At 53.2% G+C, this 14,303-nt stretch overlaps 1 protein-coding gene across 1 annotated transcript; it reads left to right on the top strand.

Annotated features, from left to right (window-relative positions):
* Window positions 1–7,157: 7,157 nt before the first annotated feature.
* LOC130266035 (uncharacterized) lies at window positions 7,158–13,781 on the top strand. Its single transcript, XM_056515362.1, has 8 exons — window positions 7,158–7,254; window positions 10,359–10,727; window positions 10,806–10,856; window positions 11,123–11,487; window positions 11,689–11,790; window positions 12,281–12,766; window positions 13,207–13,376; window positions 13,664–13,781. The coding sequence occupies exons 1-8, from the start codon at window positions 7,158–7,160 to the stop codon at window positions 13,755–13,757; spliced, it is 1,734 nt and encodes a 577-aa protein (XP_056371337.1). The 3' UTR covers window positions 13,758–13,781.
* The last annotated feature ends 522 nt before the right edge of the window (window positions 13,782–14,303 follow it).

Raw genomic sequence — 14,303 nt, 5'->3', positions numbered from 1 at the left:
GTAGTCCAAGAAAAATCTTTTTATCACACTACTATTTCTAAGTTTTGTTAATACCAGAACTAAAAGAAACTATATTCATACAGCAACGTTTTCCAACATTATACATATAGCATTCATTTTAATATTTGCAAAAAGCCAATAATATGATATGTACTTAGAACAAGGGGGTTCCAGGGAGATCCACAGGCAGAGGCACCTCAGCTCCACACTGTCTCTTTGGGGCTTGTTCTGGGAAAACAACCTTCTGGCAACTCAGGGTTCACTGTCAATACTGGAAGGAATTAACTATTGCAGCATCGTAAGGCCACTTGCCTCTGGTGCCTGAAAAAGGCTGGAAATAAATCCCCACAGACCGATATCTATAGAGCAGGTGTTTGTTTATTGCAGTGCTGCTGGTGAGGGGGATATCTCCACCCAACTCATCCACCCTTGTCATGTGTTGTAGTTTATTCATACAGTAATTATTGCTTAATATTGCAATGTCATTATAACATCTCTCATATATGCATCAGAACTAATTGACATAATGTCATCCCATAGTTATAAACAGTTCTTCTGTACTGCACTTGCACTTCCCCAATTTAGGTTCTTGGGGGTTTTCAATGAAGGTTCAAGGTCTTCCAGAACATTTCAACTTCGCCTTCAGAGCATGCACAGTTGGTCTTTCTGGATCTAATTGGTGTAAATTCTCCATTTGTGGCTAATTGCCTTCACATTTGCAAATTTCTCATTAGTACATCCTGCTGCTTCCCAGTATAGCTATACTTGTGTATTTTTGAGATTATTCACCTGGCGAGCTTCTGTTTATTTAAGTATTAAGTGACTGGTTAACCGTATACAATCTATTACATTGTATAGAAAGTTATGGTTCAGGTTATATTGTCTCTTATAACTAAGCTATATAAGCATCTTGTAACTTTGACCCAAGTTATATAGGTATCACCTCCAATTAGGAGGATTTGTTTAAGATTTTCCAAAGTCTGTGTTGTGACTGTGATCTCTGGAAAGCATCTTTGTGCATTAGTGCAGGTCTGTCCATCACAGATGATCATTGCCACTGGGTGTCATAAAACCTCCTCTAATAAAACTAACTCTGTGGCAAAATAATGTCATTTCCAAAGAGCAATAATTCTTCCGTTCTGTCCTGCATGTTTAAGGAGCTCAGGTTTTCACAGAATTATTTCTTTCTACTTACTCCTTGAACAATGAACAAAGGAGCAGCTAGGGTTTGCCAGTTCTTTCTTACTTTTACCAAGTCTTTTCTTAAAGCCTGGGAAAATGGCATCTGGCACCGGGGAGTCTTTGGGATTGAAACTCTTGCCTGTGATAAAAGATCATGGGAATTAAGTGGCTCAATACCTTTGAGAGCCTGGACTTTTCATTCCGTCTTTGGCCTGGGGCTGGATTTTCCATTCTTTCTGACTTTTCGTTCCAAAACTCTCCTTGAATCAGAAAATGCCTAGCGCAGGGGCAGGGATGGAGCTGGGGCAGCTCGGGCTGGGGCAGCGCTGGGCTCTCGGCCGCTCCCGCCCGCACTCGGTCCCCACTGCAGCCGCTCCCGCCACGACAGCGCGGGGGGGGCCCGGCCTTGGCGCTGCCCCCTCCCACCTCCCCAAATTCCCCTCGCGGGGGGCGCTGGGGCCCGGGGGGCGCAGGTGGGGTCCAGGTGGGGAACGCTGGGAGCTGCGGCTCTGCCTGGACACTGCTGAGCCATCAGCGCTGCCATCCGGGCCGGGGGCAGCGAGTGGAGCTGAAGGTGCCTCACCCAGTTCGGGTGATCGGCTCCCGTGGGGGCGGCGGCACCGGGCATGGATTGGGCACCCGAGAGTGACCAGGAGACAGACGAGTCACAGATCAGGGGGCTGTGAGGAGTCGGCAGCCAGAGAGCACTGAAAATCTCATTAGTGAGCACAGTGGGATCTTCGGGGACTAAACATGGCAGGGCACCCATGGAGGGGAGAAAGGGAAAGCCAGGAAGGGCTCCTGGTAAAAGGGATGATGATCCCAAAATATCTCTAAAGGGTCCCTTGGGAGCGTGTTGAGGGAGCTTGCACATCCTCCCAGAGGTAATCAAGGATATGGACACCCACAGGGACGATAAGGGAAATTCAGAAGGGATTTAGACAACGGGGGATGGATGCTGTTGGTGTGCTGGGAAGGGATTGGTTGAAGGGCAGGGTGCAGGAATACGGTTCAGGCGAGAAGCAGCAGGAGCAATCTACGTGGGAAGAAAAAGGATGATGGAAAAGAGGAGGAAGAGAAAAATGCTGAGGATTTGGGATGTTTTTCAGCAGGCTTTTATCCTGAAAACTGCCAGCTGATGCAGACCCTTTGTATCCCCGGCTGCCAGGCCAGGCAGAGAAGGAGGTCAGGATTTCAGGGGGTTTCTCTGCGCTGGGAGCGGCAGCAGCGGGCGCAGAGGGGCGGCACCGGCAGCACGGGCTGGGGGCTGTGGGGAGCTGCGGGGCCGGGCCGGGGCTGTGGGGCAGCCGGGGCTCAGCGCCGGGCGCTGCCTGAGCCCAGCAGCCCCGGGCAGGGCCGGCAGTGGCCCCCGGCCCCCAGGAGGCTGCGGGACGCCCCGGCCGCTGCCCGGCCCCGTGGAGCTGCCGGCCCTGCCCGCCGGGGGGGCCGCGTTCGGACACTGTGGCAGGACAGGGAGCGGCTCCGGACACGGGCTGGGGAGGGCAGGGGAGCACAAGGACCAGGAGTAAGGAACAGCTGGGAAATGTGGATGGGACGCGGGAGGATCGAGATTCGCTTTTAAGCATTCTGTTTGGGTCACTGCAGAAACGAATGATTTTGCAGCAAGCCCAGCAGCTGTCAGAGGATGAGCACCCCCAGGCACTGAGGGGGGCTGCAGGAGGGGCAGAAGGAGCCCCTAGAGCAGCTGGTCAGAAAGGCCCAGCAGGTGAATGCAAGAATGGATGAGCAAAAGGCCAAGGTGAAGGCAAAGGCCATGGCAGAGTTTCTACAGCCCCTGATGGATGGAACCCCGGGCCCAAGGGGGCCCCAGCACCCAGGGGATGGGTTTGAAATGCAGGAATTTTTCTTTGCACCTAATTGTGCTGGTATATTACTGGGAAGGGATTTGATGGCTAAATTAGGAATGTAAATTGTATTGTTAAAGGTGATACAGAGTTCTAGTTCTGTTGTACCTTTGTGTCAAATGTGTGGCAAGGCCTATGCTGAAGTGAACCCAGAAGTGTGGGCAGCCCCAGAAAAATGTGGAAAATTAAAATGGAGCCTCTCCAAAGTACTTTGAAGCAAACAGGACAAGTGGTGTCTAAAAGCAATAGCCTATTTCAAGGGAGGGAAGGAAGGGCTCACAGCCTGTTATTGAGTCCCTGCTAAAGGCAGGGCTTTTGGAGCCAGGGATATAATGCTCCTATCCTGCCAGTCAAGAAATCAGATGGAATCGATAGAATGCTGCAGGACCCAAGAATAATAAATGAGATTATTAAATCCAGGCACGCCACAGTCTCAGATCCTTACACCATCTTGAACCAGGCTCTCTCCTGACACTGCCACCATTCAGCACTTGATGTCAAAGATGCTTTCTGGGGATGCCCACTCACACAGGATGGTAAACTGTATTTTACCTTTGAGTGGGAACAAGAGGTAGAAGGGAAAATGACAAAGACATGGATGGTCTTTCTGCAGGGATGCACGAAGGCACCAGCCTTACTGGGGCAAGCCTGCAGAAAATATCACAAGAATTTACCCCAATGAAACACTAATCTTAGAAAATTAGGATTTTAGTTACCTTGCTGAAAATAATTAAAAGTTAGAAGTTAGAAGGGAGTAGTTATCTGAAACTTAAATGATTGATTGTCTGTCATTACATCTTTGCTCAGCTTCGCTTGCAATGGGAAAAGACAAAACTAGTGAGCAGATCCAAAGGAACGTGGACAATGCAACCAGAAACCCATTCTGGACTATCCCCAGAAATCATTTGTATTGTCATTGATAGAAAACGTCAAGTGTTTAGGGTGAGGAAGACTCGCCCTACTTCCTCCTTTTAAGCCCCCTCCCTGTTGGGGAAGGTAAAACAGGAAAGCCCTAGTTACTGAATTACCATAAACACAATAGGATGGCCCACTGAAGCTAATCCACTCTTGTCAAAACAATGCTCTCGCCCAGAGAGCCACTCCAAAGGTCACAAAAGACTTATCAGGGTCCAAGATTAGATCTTAGAGTTTAGAATGTCACACACTATTCTAATATAAGGATTCCTATAGGCTGCATGTAAATGCTATAGAATTAGTATTTTGATTGGTTCTTAAAAATCAGAATATTCATGATGGAAAAGGATTTATTGTGTTACAAACGGGAAGTCGCTCTTCTTCCTCTCTTTACTCTTTACTCTTTACTCTTTACTCCTTGCTCTTCTTTCCTTCTCCCACTTCTCCTCTTCTCTCCCTCTTCCATTACCCCAACACCCTTTTATCCCATTACTCTCTCTCCCTCCCCCTGCTCCTCTCTTCTTCCTCTTTTTCTTTTATGCTCTTTACCTTCTTTACTCTCTCTCTCTACCCTTCCCCTTCCCTCTTTCTTTCCCCCCTTTTATCTCTTTAATCTGCATGTGGCTGTGCCGGGCAGCTCCTAGCAGACTCTCTTATAATAAACTGCAACTGTAGCTTTTAGCATTTACAGAGCGTTTGAGTCTTGTTCCACACTGTCCACCCTGACACAAAGAATCCAGGAGTCTCCCGCACCTCCCCATGAAAACGGCCCCAGACTTAATTTAAGAAGTCAATCACACATGCTTAATAGATATTCAAGCTAATTATCATAGGAAGCGGGGGATGGGAAGGGCTGTTATTATGAATATGTATTTGTTTGAATCCTTTGCTAATAAACAGACTTTGTGATCACCTGTGATTTTGCGGTGCGTATTAGAGGATTACCTCACACTGCTGCCCAGCGCTGAATAAACACACACTTTCTAACTTTAAATTGTTAGAGAGTCTTTTGTCCGTCACAGTTGAGTATCGGTATTAGACCAATACTCATATTTATAAATCACCCAGCTCCTGAGGGACCTCGAATTGCCCTCTGTGAACTGGATAACCTCACATTTCCGTGAGTTATAACTTCTAGCATTATCCTGGTCGGAGACAAAAGCTTTATTGCCTGTTTGTCTCTCTGGGTTGCTAAATGATATAAGGTATGATTAACTTCTTGCCAAAAACCTGGCTCAAATAACAAATTTGTTTCAGTATGTGGAAATTTTAGTCTGATCCATAAAAGTAAATTTTTAAGTTCTTTATCCGGGATGGGCATAGGATGAGTAGATGCAACACCTTTTAAGGTGGATAAAAGGCTTATTTCTTCCTGGCTGAGTGTACCCCTCATGTTCTGAATTTGACCTTCTTACCCAAAAAGCAAGTCCTCAAAGCCAGATGCTGTTATTCAGGGTGATGGCTCTTTGGGGTGCCCACCTTTGTGAGCCCCTTTTCGAGTCCAGCCAGGGACGCCAGCTGTCGCTGCCTGTGGGATCTCCTGAGCCTGAGATCACTCACAGCAGGACATTTGGATGGTTTCAGAGTTCGTATTTTTCCCAGCTCGGGCACCAAAGAAGAGGCAGAAGCCATTTTCTGAGGTTTCCAAGGTTGTTTATTTTTTTTATATAGGGAATTTTTTCTCTAACTAACAGAGGTCTATGTAGCACGCTGGTCAGAGGCACTCGGCAGGTCCTAGAGGGCAGGTCCTATCTTTTATACTATAAATTACGTACCTAATGTTTACAATTACTTTTCAACGCATGACACTTACATTGCACTGTCCAGTTTTCTCTCAAACCAATCCAAAGGTGCTATGCTAACTCAAAAGATGGATGACGTGAAGAAGAAGAAAAGACATAGCACACCCAAAATCCTCCATCTTAGCTCTAAGTTCCGTATCATAACTATTTTACAAATTCACTTTTCTACCTTCTAAGAATCTAATTTATATTTTACTTATTTTTTGTGACTTGTACTTCTTCCTGCAATGATGGTAATTTTTTCCAGGGACTCAAATCAAAACCACAAGGGTCTTGGGCATTGTGCCAAGGCCTCTGAGCCTCCTGTCTGGGTCTCGAGGCATCCAGGGAAGTCAGGGGAACACCCTGGACTCCCACAGGGGGGCAGTGGGGGAGGGTAGAAGAGTGAGGGAAAAGAGGGGGCTGGGATCCCCAAATGTCATTGAGAGGGGTCCCACTCCACCTTCCTAAACCTGCATTCTTCTGCTCCCTCTCTGGCCCTTCTCCTGCTCCTTCCTCATCTCTCCTTCTCCTCCATCTCTTCTCCTCCTTCCCCCCCTCGTTTTCCCAACCCCGGCTCCAGACTGATGTGCTCCACCTGGCAGCTGGAGGTGACCCCGTGCCGGGGGTTGGGGTTTTCAGCAGCATCCCGCGGGAGGAGCTGGGATGGAGCTGGGGCAGGTCGGGCTGGGGCAGCGCTGGGCTCTTGGTCCTGCCTGGGTGCCCCCTTCATGCCCCTTCCCAAAATTCCCCTGGCAGCTTAGGTGGGGCCCTGCGCCTTTTGGGGTTGGCCTGGGTGCCGTGTTGGGGATCATGTGCCTCCCAAGGGTCCCCAGAGTGGAGTGACAGTGGGGACACACTCAGGTCCCCATTCTGGCTCCATCCCAGAGCCGGGGGTTGACAGTGTTGATGACGATGGATATTGATGATGATGATGGATTGCAGCTGGGTTTTTGGGAGAGCAGGAGCTTCCTTGCTCTCCTCCAAGCAGCTACCAAGAGTCCGGATAACCCAGAACTTCGGTGGCTACTCGCAGCTACTCGCTAGCGATGGACAAAAGCTTGAGACAGTGTTGCAAAAGTTCCGGAGACAGTTTATTGTCTTCGAAGGGACTTGCAAGCAACTGTCTAATTACATTAAACAATACAAGGGTATTTATAGGTTTCTGGAGGATTGACTTTTCATCCAATAAAATTCACACATTTCAAAGTAACCAATTATCTCTAAATCCTAAGTACAAAAAGAACCAATTATTGTGACACTTTAAGAACCAATAGAAATCCTAAAAGATAACGGGAGCTGAGGTAGGGAAGAGGGCCCCTGTCCTTAGGAATGTCTTTGTTCTAAGGGATATAGTTCCAGGGGCCCGGTTTGGGGAAAACTGAATTTCCTAAAATGGATGTTGATGACGTTGATGGATGTCGATGATGATGATGTCTTTGATGATAAAGACAATGATGACAACGATGATACTGACAATGATGATGACAATGATGCCACTGTTCCCTGGTGTCCTGTTTGAGAGAACATGGAAGACGTCCAGGAAAAACTTCTTGGCAAGAGTGGAGCCAGTCAGGTCTGCATAGTGAAGACACAAAATGTAACAGAGGCAGCAATGCCAACCTAAAACATCTAAAGCTTCATATTCCTAAAGCTTCACATTTCCGGAAACTTCTAAACAGCTGCACAGGGAAACATGCTCCTGCCAGCAGCCCCTTGAGGCAGGCCAGGGCCACACCCTGACCCACTTGCACAGAGCTCCCAGGGGAGCAGCCTGGCCTCTGGGCTGCCCTGGGACAGCAGGAGCCCAGAGCCCTGTGCTTTCCAGCAATGGCTCAGCTGCACATGCAGCCTCCTGCTCCTCTCCCTGCCCCACAGCTCAGCAGCCCTACAGCTCCACGGGGCACTGGGAGCAGCACAGCTCATGGCAGGGGCACCTGCAGGGCAGAACTGTTCCCTGGCAATGGGCACAGGCTCTCCAGGCTGGCACAAGACCCTTCCTCCTGCCAGAGAGCGGCCCAGCTCCCACCTTACCTCTGTGTGAGGCTGAGCCCTGCTCACAAGAAACAGGTGAGTTTGATGACCTTCCTCCTTTATCATACCATATGCATGTCCAATGGTTGAAACTCTAGAGGGACTTTTGGATTCTTGAGAAAATTTCTATGTTTTTATTTTTCATGGATCTAGCCTGTGTTTAACTCCTCTGAACACTCTTGAGTTATCATGTCTGAAGGGAAAGGTGGAAAGCTTCAATGAGGGGAGGAAAGATTTCTTCTTGATGCTGGCCTTTTGTGAATACCCAGTAAAGGCCCACACAGCTGTGACTGCTATTTCTGCAAATCTCAAAGAGCTCTCAGCAAGCAGGCAGGCCTTGCTGGTGGTTTTATAGCACCATAATATCATCCTCAGTGTTGGACCAAATCACCAAGCAGAGGAAGAACAGGAAATTTATCTCTAGTGAGACCCAACATTGATGGTCAAGAAAGAAACAGGACTTGCATCTTGTGACCATGTCCAATTTGTGGTCATCTGTGGCCACAGTCCCTGACTCGGGTGGCAGTATGAGTGATTTGGCTACTGTCAAAAAGGAGAAAACAGAGTAAACTAATGACAGAATGTTGTGATGCCATGGGCGTCCTTGCAGGATCACCTGTAGCTGTCAGCCACCAACTCTGAATAGGGACAGCACTGACCACCATGGACCAATTTTCCCTGAACACTGGTGGGATTTTTTTCCATTTGGCTCAGGCCTTTCAGCTCCTTTCTATCCTCACCTTTTCCTTCTGTGGCCTTTCCTTTTCTGGTAGAATCCATGTTTGAACCCGTGCTTCTGTCTCACAGAAGTATCTGGGTTTGAATTTGGGATCTCTCTGCGATAGACAGCGACAGGAGCTGGTCCCCAGCCCTAGAACAAGGTGGGGTGACTCCGATCGCCAGCGGTGGGCACAGACAGCAGAGCCAGACGCGTCTCCTGCCGCTGTGTCCGTGTCACCCACAACCTTCCCAGCCCCAGCGCGGGGCTGCCCCTTTGTGACGCGCTCGCCCGTGGTTCTCTCGTTTCCATGGCCACAGAACCCCCGCCCCAGCTCCATCCCTTTCCCTTCCCTTCCCAAGGGCAGCCAGCCCTGGGCCCGGCCCTGCCAGGCCTGAGGGTTTGACACTGCCTAGGAAGCTGATGCTTTCCAAAGCTGCTTTTCAAGGCCTTCATTTCTGTAATTCCCACTCAGTTCTGGGTTGCAGCTTGTTGGCTGGGGATTTTGTTTATTTCTCTTCACAACAAATAAAGTGCTGTGACTCAACCAGGCGTTGGAAGTAAAAGAAGCTTTGCACTCCCCAGTAGATGACCCCAAATTCAGTTGCCCGATATCATTAGGGAACTGACCATCCAAACGTTCCACCTTTGCTCTGCTTCATTGCTTCAGGGGTTTATTCCCTGCTTTCTTTATTGCACAGACACTGAAACCCAACATAAACAGGATTTGCCTCAAAATATTTCTGATCTTGGCGCTTCTGACAATTCAAAAGTTTCTTAATGTAAATGGCAAGAGGCAAGTTCTTCTGAAACACTGTGCAACAGAGCGGTTAAAACTAATCATGCTTGATTTGGCAGAACTGAGCATGAGCCAAGGCACCAGTGGGTCTGATCCCTTTTCCTGCATCAGCAAAATTATTTCTTCAAGTCTCATCTTTCCTATCTCTTCATAGAAGCTTTTCACTCTTCATTCGATGGCCCCAGTATTTAGTGGGCCAATATGATCAGTGTATCTGTAGGTTGGAAATTGGCCATGCAAAGGTTCTCCTTCATTGTGGCAGGGGTTTATTCCTGCTTTCTTTCCTGCAGACACACACAAACCAAACACTGCAACACCAGCCTCAAAACGATTCTCATTTTGACTCTCCCTGAAAATTCAGAACCATCCTCAGAGTGTTCCCAGGGACAGGCTCCAAGGCTGGGCTCTCACTGGCACGGAATGAAGAAGAGCTGCTGCACTTGCCAGTGGCTCGGGGGCTCACGATCAGTGCTTTGAATGCAGCTTTTGTGCACACTCTGCCTCCCTGAGCCGAGCAGCATTCCTGGGCATGGACACCCCTGCTGCAGCCAACATCCTCGCAGCACAGCTGCAGGAATGAGATTGCAGCAAGTCCCGCCTGAAGGAGTCTCCAGTCTGCTGCAGCCCTTCACCTGCAGTGGAATCATCTTGTGCTGCCATGGGGGAGCAAAGGGGGTGAGGGGCTCTTTGCAGATGCGGGTGTCCTCAATGTGCTGCTGCTGCTGCTCCCTGGGCCTGATTCAGCTGCTGGTGCCTTTCCCCACAGCTGTACTAGGAGCCTGCCTGGAAAAATGACACTGCCAGTGCAAGTGACAGCCACCCATCCCTGCCATGGCCCTGCCCACAGGGCGTCCTGCCTACCAAACTGCTCCAGTCAGGTGGTGTTAGACAACATAAAAACACATTCAAACAATGCATTTTCCACATTCTGTTAAAATCATGGCCACACAGTCCACATGTTTGGGGCAGACTGCTGTCGGCAGAATGGGGGCAGCCCATTTTGGAGCTCTTTTGAAGAGCCTCTGGCAGAGCTCCTCACTCCGGTGGTGCCGGTGCTGGAGCAGCACCGTGTTTTGGCTCCGCCTGGCGCGGGCCTGGCCCGGCCCCGGCCCCGAACGAGGCCCCTCCCGCGGCTCCGCCCGCAGCCGCCCCGCAGCCGCCCGGCTCCCGGCCCGCGGCCGGCGGCTTCCCCGGTGCGAGCCCCGCCGCCCGTCAGCTCGGCCGCCGGCCCCGAGCCGCCGGAGCCCGGGGCGGCTCGGGAAGCAGCAGCGCCCGGGGCGGGCGGGTGCCCCGGGCAGAATGGCGAGGGCGCCGTGCCGTCCGCACGGGCGGAGAAGCCTCCCCTGGAGCAGCTCTAGCGGGAGGGCCCGCTGCTGGGGAGCGGCGGCTGCGGCAGCGTTTACGCCGGGACCCGGCTCGCCGACGGCGCCCCGGTAAGAGACGGGGCCGGCTGGAGCGGGGAGCGGGACTGCGGACGGCGAGCTGAGCCCGGCGCTGGCCTTGGCTTGCAGGTGGCCATCGGGCGAGTGGCCCGGGATCGCATCTGGGAGTGGGCGCGGCTGGTGAGTGAGCGGGGCCAGCGGGAGCAGCCGGCGGGGCGTGCCGGGCGGGGCGAGGGCCAGGCCCGGCAGGGTGGGTGGCAGCCGGGACGCTGCGAGGGGAGCGAGCGTGGAGGGAGCGTGGAGGGAGCGGGGAGGGAGCGTGGAGGGAGCGGGGACCACGCAGCGTCCCGGGCCGGGCAGTGGCGAGCTGCGGCGGGGCCGGGCAGGGGGTGCCGAAGGCGCGGCGCAGCATCGGCCCCGCTGACGGCATCGCGGTCCCCCCGCAGCACGACGGCGCCCTTGTGCCCTGGAGCTGTTGCTCAAGTGGATGGTGTCGTGCCCTGGCTTGGGCGGCGTCGTGCGGCTCCTGGACTGGTTCGAGCTGCCCGACGGCTTCGCGCTGGTCATGGAGCGTCCGGAGCGCTGCCGGGACCTGTGGCACTTGCTGGAGGCGGGCGGGTCCCTGGCAGAGCCCGTGGCGCGGGGGCTGTTCCGCCAGGTGCTGCAGGCCGTGCGGCACTGCACCAGCCGCGGCGTCCTGCACTGCGACATCAAGGCCGAGAACATCCTCGTCGACCTGGCCACCGGCGAGGCCAAGCTCATCTTCTTCGGCTGCGGCACCATCCTCCAGGACACCTTCTACACCTGGATGGCAGGTGAGCCCAAAGCCATGGCCCAGCCGTGCAGCAGAGGTTCTCTCCTTTGGTGGCACAAGGGGAAGACAGAGGGAGGGGGAATCCTTCTTGAGCCAGCTGCAGCCAGGCTGCTTTTCGGCGGGGGCAGGGGCCGGCTGTTGTGGAGCTGGCTGGGAGGGAGCAGCATCGGCCTGATGAGCTGCATCTGTGCCCCATAGGAACGCAAGGGTACTACCCAGGAGTGGATCCTCTTTGGCTGCTTCCACGGCCAGCCAGCCACTATCTGGTCCCTGGGCATCCTGCTCTATCTCCTGGTGTGCGTGACACCTTCCTTTCAGAACCAGAGGGGACATTGCCTGGGGTCAGCTCTTCTTCCCGCCCCGGGTGTCTCAAGGTGGGGATGTGCCTTCAAGGCACGGAAGCAAGAACATGTTTGGGAGTGGGCAGCTGGCACATCAGTGTCCTGCTCTTGCAGCCTGGGAGGAGGTGGATCTCCTGTGCTTAGCTGGAGGAGGCGGCACGTGTGCCTCTGTGCTGCTCACCTCCGAAAGGGAAGATGGATGGGAAGCTTTGGGTGCAGCTCCAAGCACTCCTAGTGTGGCATGGGCACTGTGGAATCTGGGAGAGCATGGCCAGGAGCTGACCAGCGGTTCCTGGTTTCTCTCTGCAGATTGCCAGCACCTCACCAGGTGGTGTTTATCCATGGACCCTGCAGACAGGCCATGCCTGGAAGACCTTGTAGAGCATTCTTGGCTGCAGAAGCCCCACCTGGCCCAGGAGACAGCAGAGATCCATCCCTCTGCACAGTAGGATCCAGGAGCCCAACAAGTACCAGCTGTTCGCGTCTCGTGGCGCTCAAAGAAATCCCCAGAGCGTTTCCCTGCGGCCGTGGCACGGAGCAGAGAGCGCGGCCCAGGAGATGCTTCCGCGGGTTCCCGCGAGTTGTGGAGGGAGTGGCTCAGGGCTCCCCGTCCTGTTGGAGAAGTCTTGGCACAGTGTGGTGAAGTTGCTCTGGAGTGGAAAAGGGGAAACATCCCCCTGCAGCTCAATGGCATCGTGGTGTCCCTGCAAGCCGAGGCACAGCTGGCGTGTTCTTGTGGAGCGCGACGTGGAGCCGGAGAACCATCCTCGAGCTGGCCGCTGGTGGGGCAAAGCCGATGGGCTTTGGTTTGGCCCCTTCCTGGAGGACACGCTCTGCACCCCGACGAAATCAAGATGAGTCCCCAGCTGGTGCAGGGGCGGGGGGATGCTCGTGCTTCCAGGCACGGCAGGGCTCGGCCTGGCCACGCGCCGCAGGTTCCCCGCTCGGCGGCAATGGGGAATATTGATCTTTCTGCCGCCCGCCTGGCTGGTTTTTGGCGGGACATGGGACGGGTGTTGTGGAAGGGGAGCTGGCTCCTGTCCTCACTGAGAGCTTCTGCCAGCATGCCTGCCACGGGCTGGGGTGGGGGCAGCGAGCCTGACCAAAGCATCCATCCATGTGGATGGGGAGCGGCAGAGGGGGATGGGATCTGAAGCCGTGGCCCAGCTGCTCTGCTTTGCAGGCCCTTGAGGAAGGGATGGGCTTACGGGTGGGAAAGGTGGGGTTTTTCCCACCCCTGGAGAGGTTTCATTCTCGACTGGATTGGTCAGACCCTCCCCAGGCCCATGAAACGGTGATAACCTTTGGTGCTTTTTCTTGTTTGCAGGTCTTGTTTGGAACTGACTTTCATGCAATTGTTCTTTGTTTTTTCCAGGAAGATTGCACCCGGTGCCTGGACCGGGTGGGGAAGTGCCGGCACCGTCCGTGGAGCCCGTCCAGTGCCGGCGCTACCCCGGGGGGCCACGGTGTGCGGGGACATCCCCTTCAGGAAGGACGAGGGCCTCGTGTGGGATCAGCTTCTCTCCTGGCAGCAGGTCTCCAGAGGTGGGTACCTGGTTCCACAGCACAGGTGGCAGAAAGGCTCAGGGCAGAGGGCAGCGGGCACACGAGAATCTCGCTCTTGCAGCTGCTGAGGAGGTTGCTGTGCCGTGCTGAAGCAGAAGAGGTGGAGCGTGGCCTGCCATGCTGCTGTCCTCTAAAAATGAGAGCATGTCTTGGGAGGTTTGGGCTCTGAGCACAGCCAGCAGCCTGGCCCTCGCACAGGCCGTGGTGGGACACGGGGGACAGGAGCCTGCTGCGACTGACCGTGGCTTTCTGGTTTCTCTCCCCAGGCTACCAGCACCTCATGCCATGGAAACGGCACCGCTCGGCTGCCAGTCTGGGAGGGCTGGAGGGCGGCGGGTGTTCACTTGCTGTCAAAAATAAATATTTTTCTTGTCATTATCATCATCATCATCGGAGCATTTCTTTCATCCTTTTCCAAGCTTTTGGCCTCCCTTCTTTCACAAATACCTTTTTTTGTCCTTCCTCAGCCACTTGGTGTCATTTGGGATGGTGGGGGTTACACCAGTAAAAATCCAGCAGCGGCTCCTGTTGCCACCTGCAGCAGCCCCTTCAAGGACCCTGAGCTTCCACCAAGGTCTGCTTGTGCCTTGCAAAAGGGAGTGGCTTGCAGGGATGGAGCTGTCAACCCACTGCAAAAGCTGGGAGGAAATCAGAAGCAGCAAAATGCCATTTTGGCTCAAAGGCTGCCCAGTTTCTTCATGCTTTCCTTCTACTCCAAGATAGGCAGGCAGGGCTGGACTCCAGCAAGGTTCAAGTTCTTGGTGCTCCCTGGCATCACAGGGATCAAATAAACTCTTGTATGCGGTGATTCCTACTGAAGGAAGAAAGGAGATGTCGCAAGATGGGACATCCTTCTTTTCTCCTTTGTCTGCCCAGGAGACCCTCGGACAGAGAAATGCCCACATG

The sequence above is a fragment of the Oenanthe melanoleuca genome, unplaced genomic scaffold (assembly GCF_029582105.1).
Source record: "Oenanthe melanoleuca isolate GR-GAL-2019-014 unplaced genomic scaffold, OMel1.0 S001, whole genome shotgun sequence".
NCBI lineage: Eukaryota > Metazoa > Chordata > Aves > Passeriformes > Muscicapidae > Oenanthe > Oenanthe melanoleuca.
The sequence above is the reverse complement of the archived record's forward strand: the minus strand, read 5'-3'. Positions and strand labels throughout refer to the sequence as shown.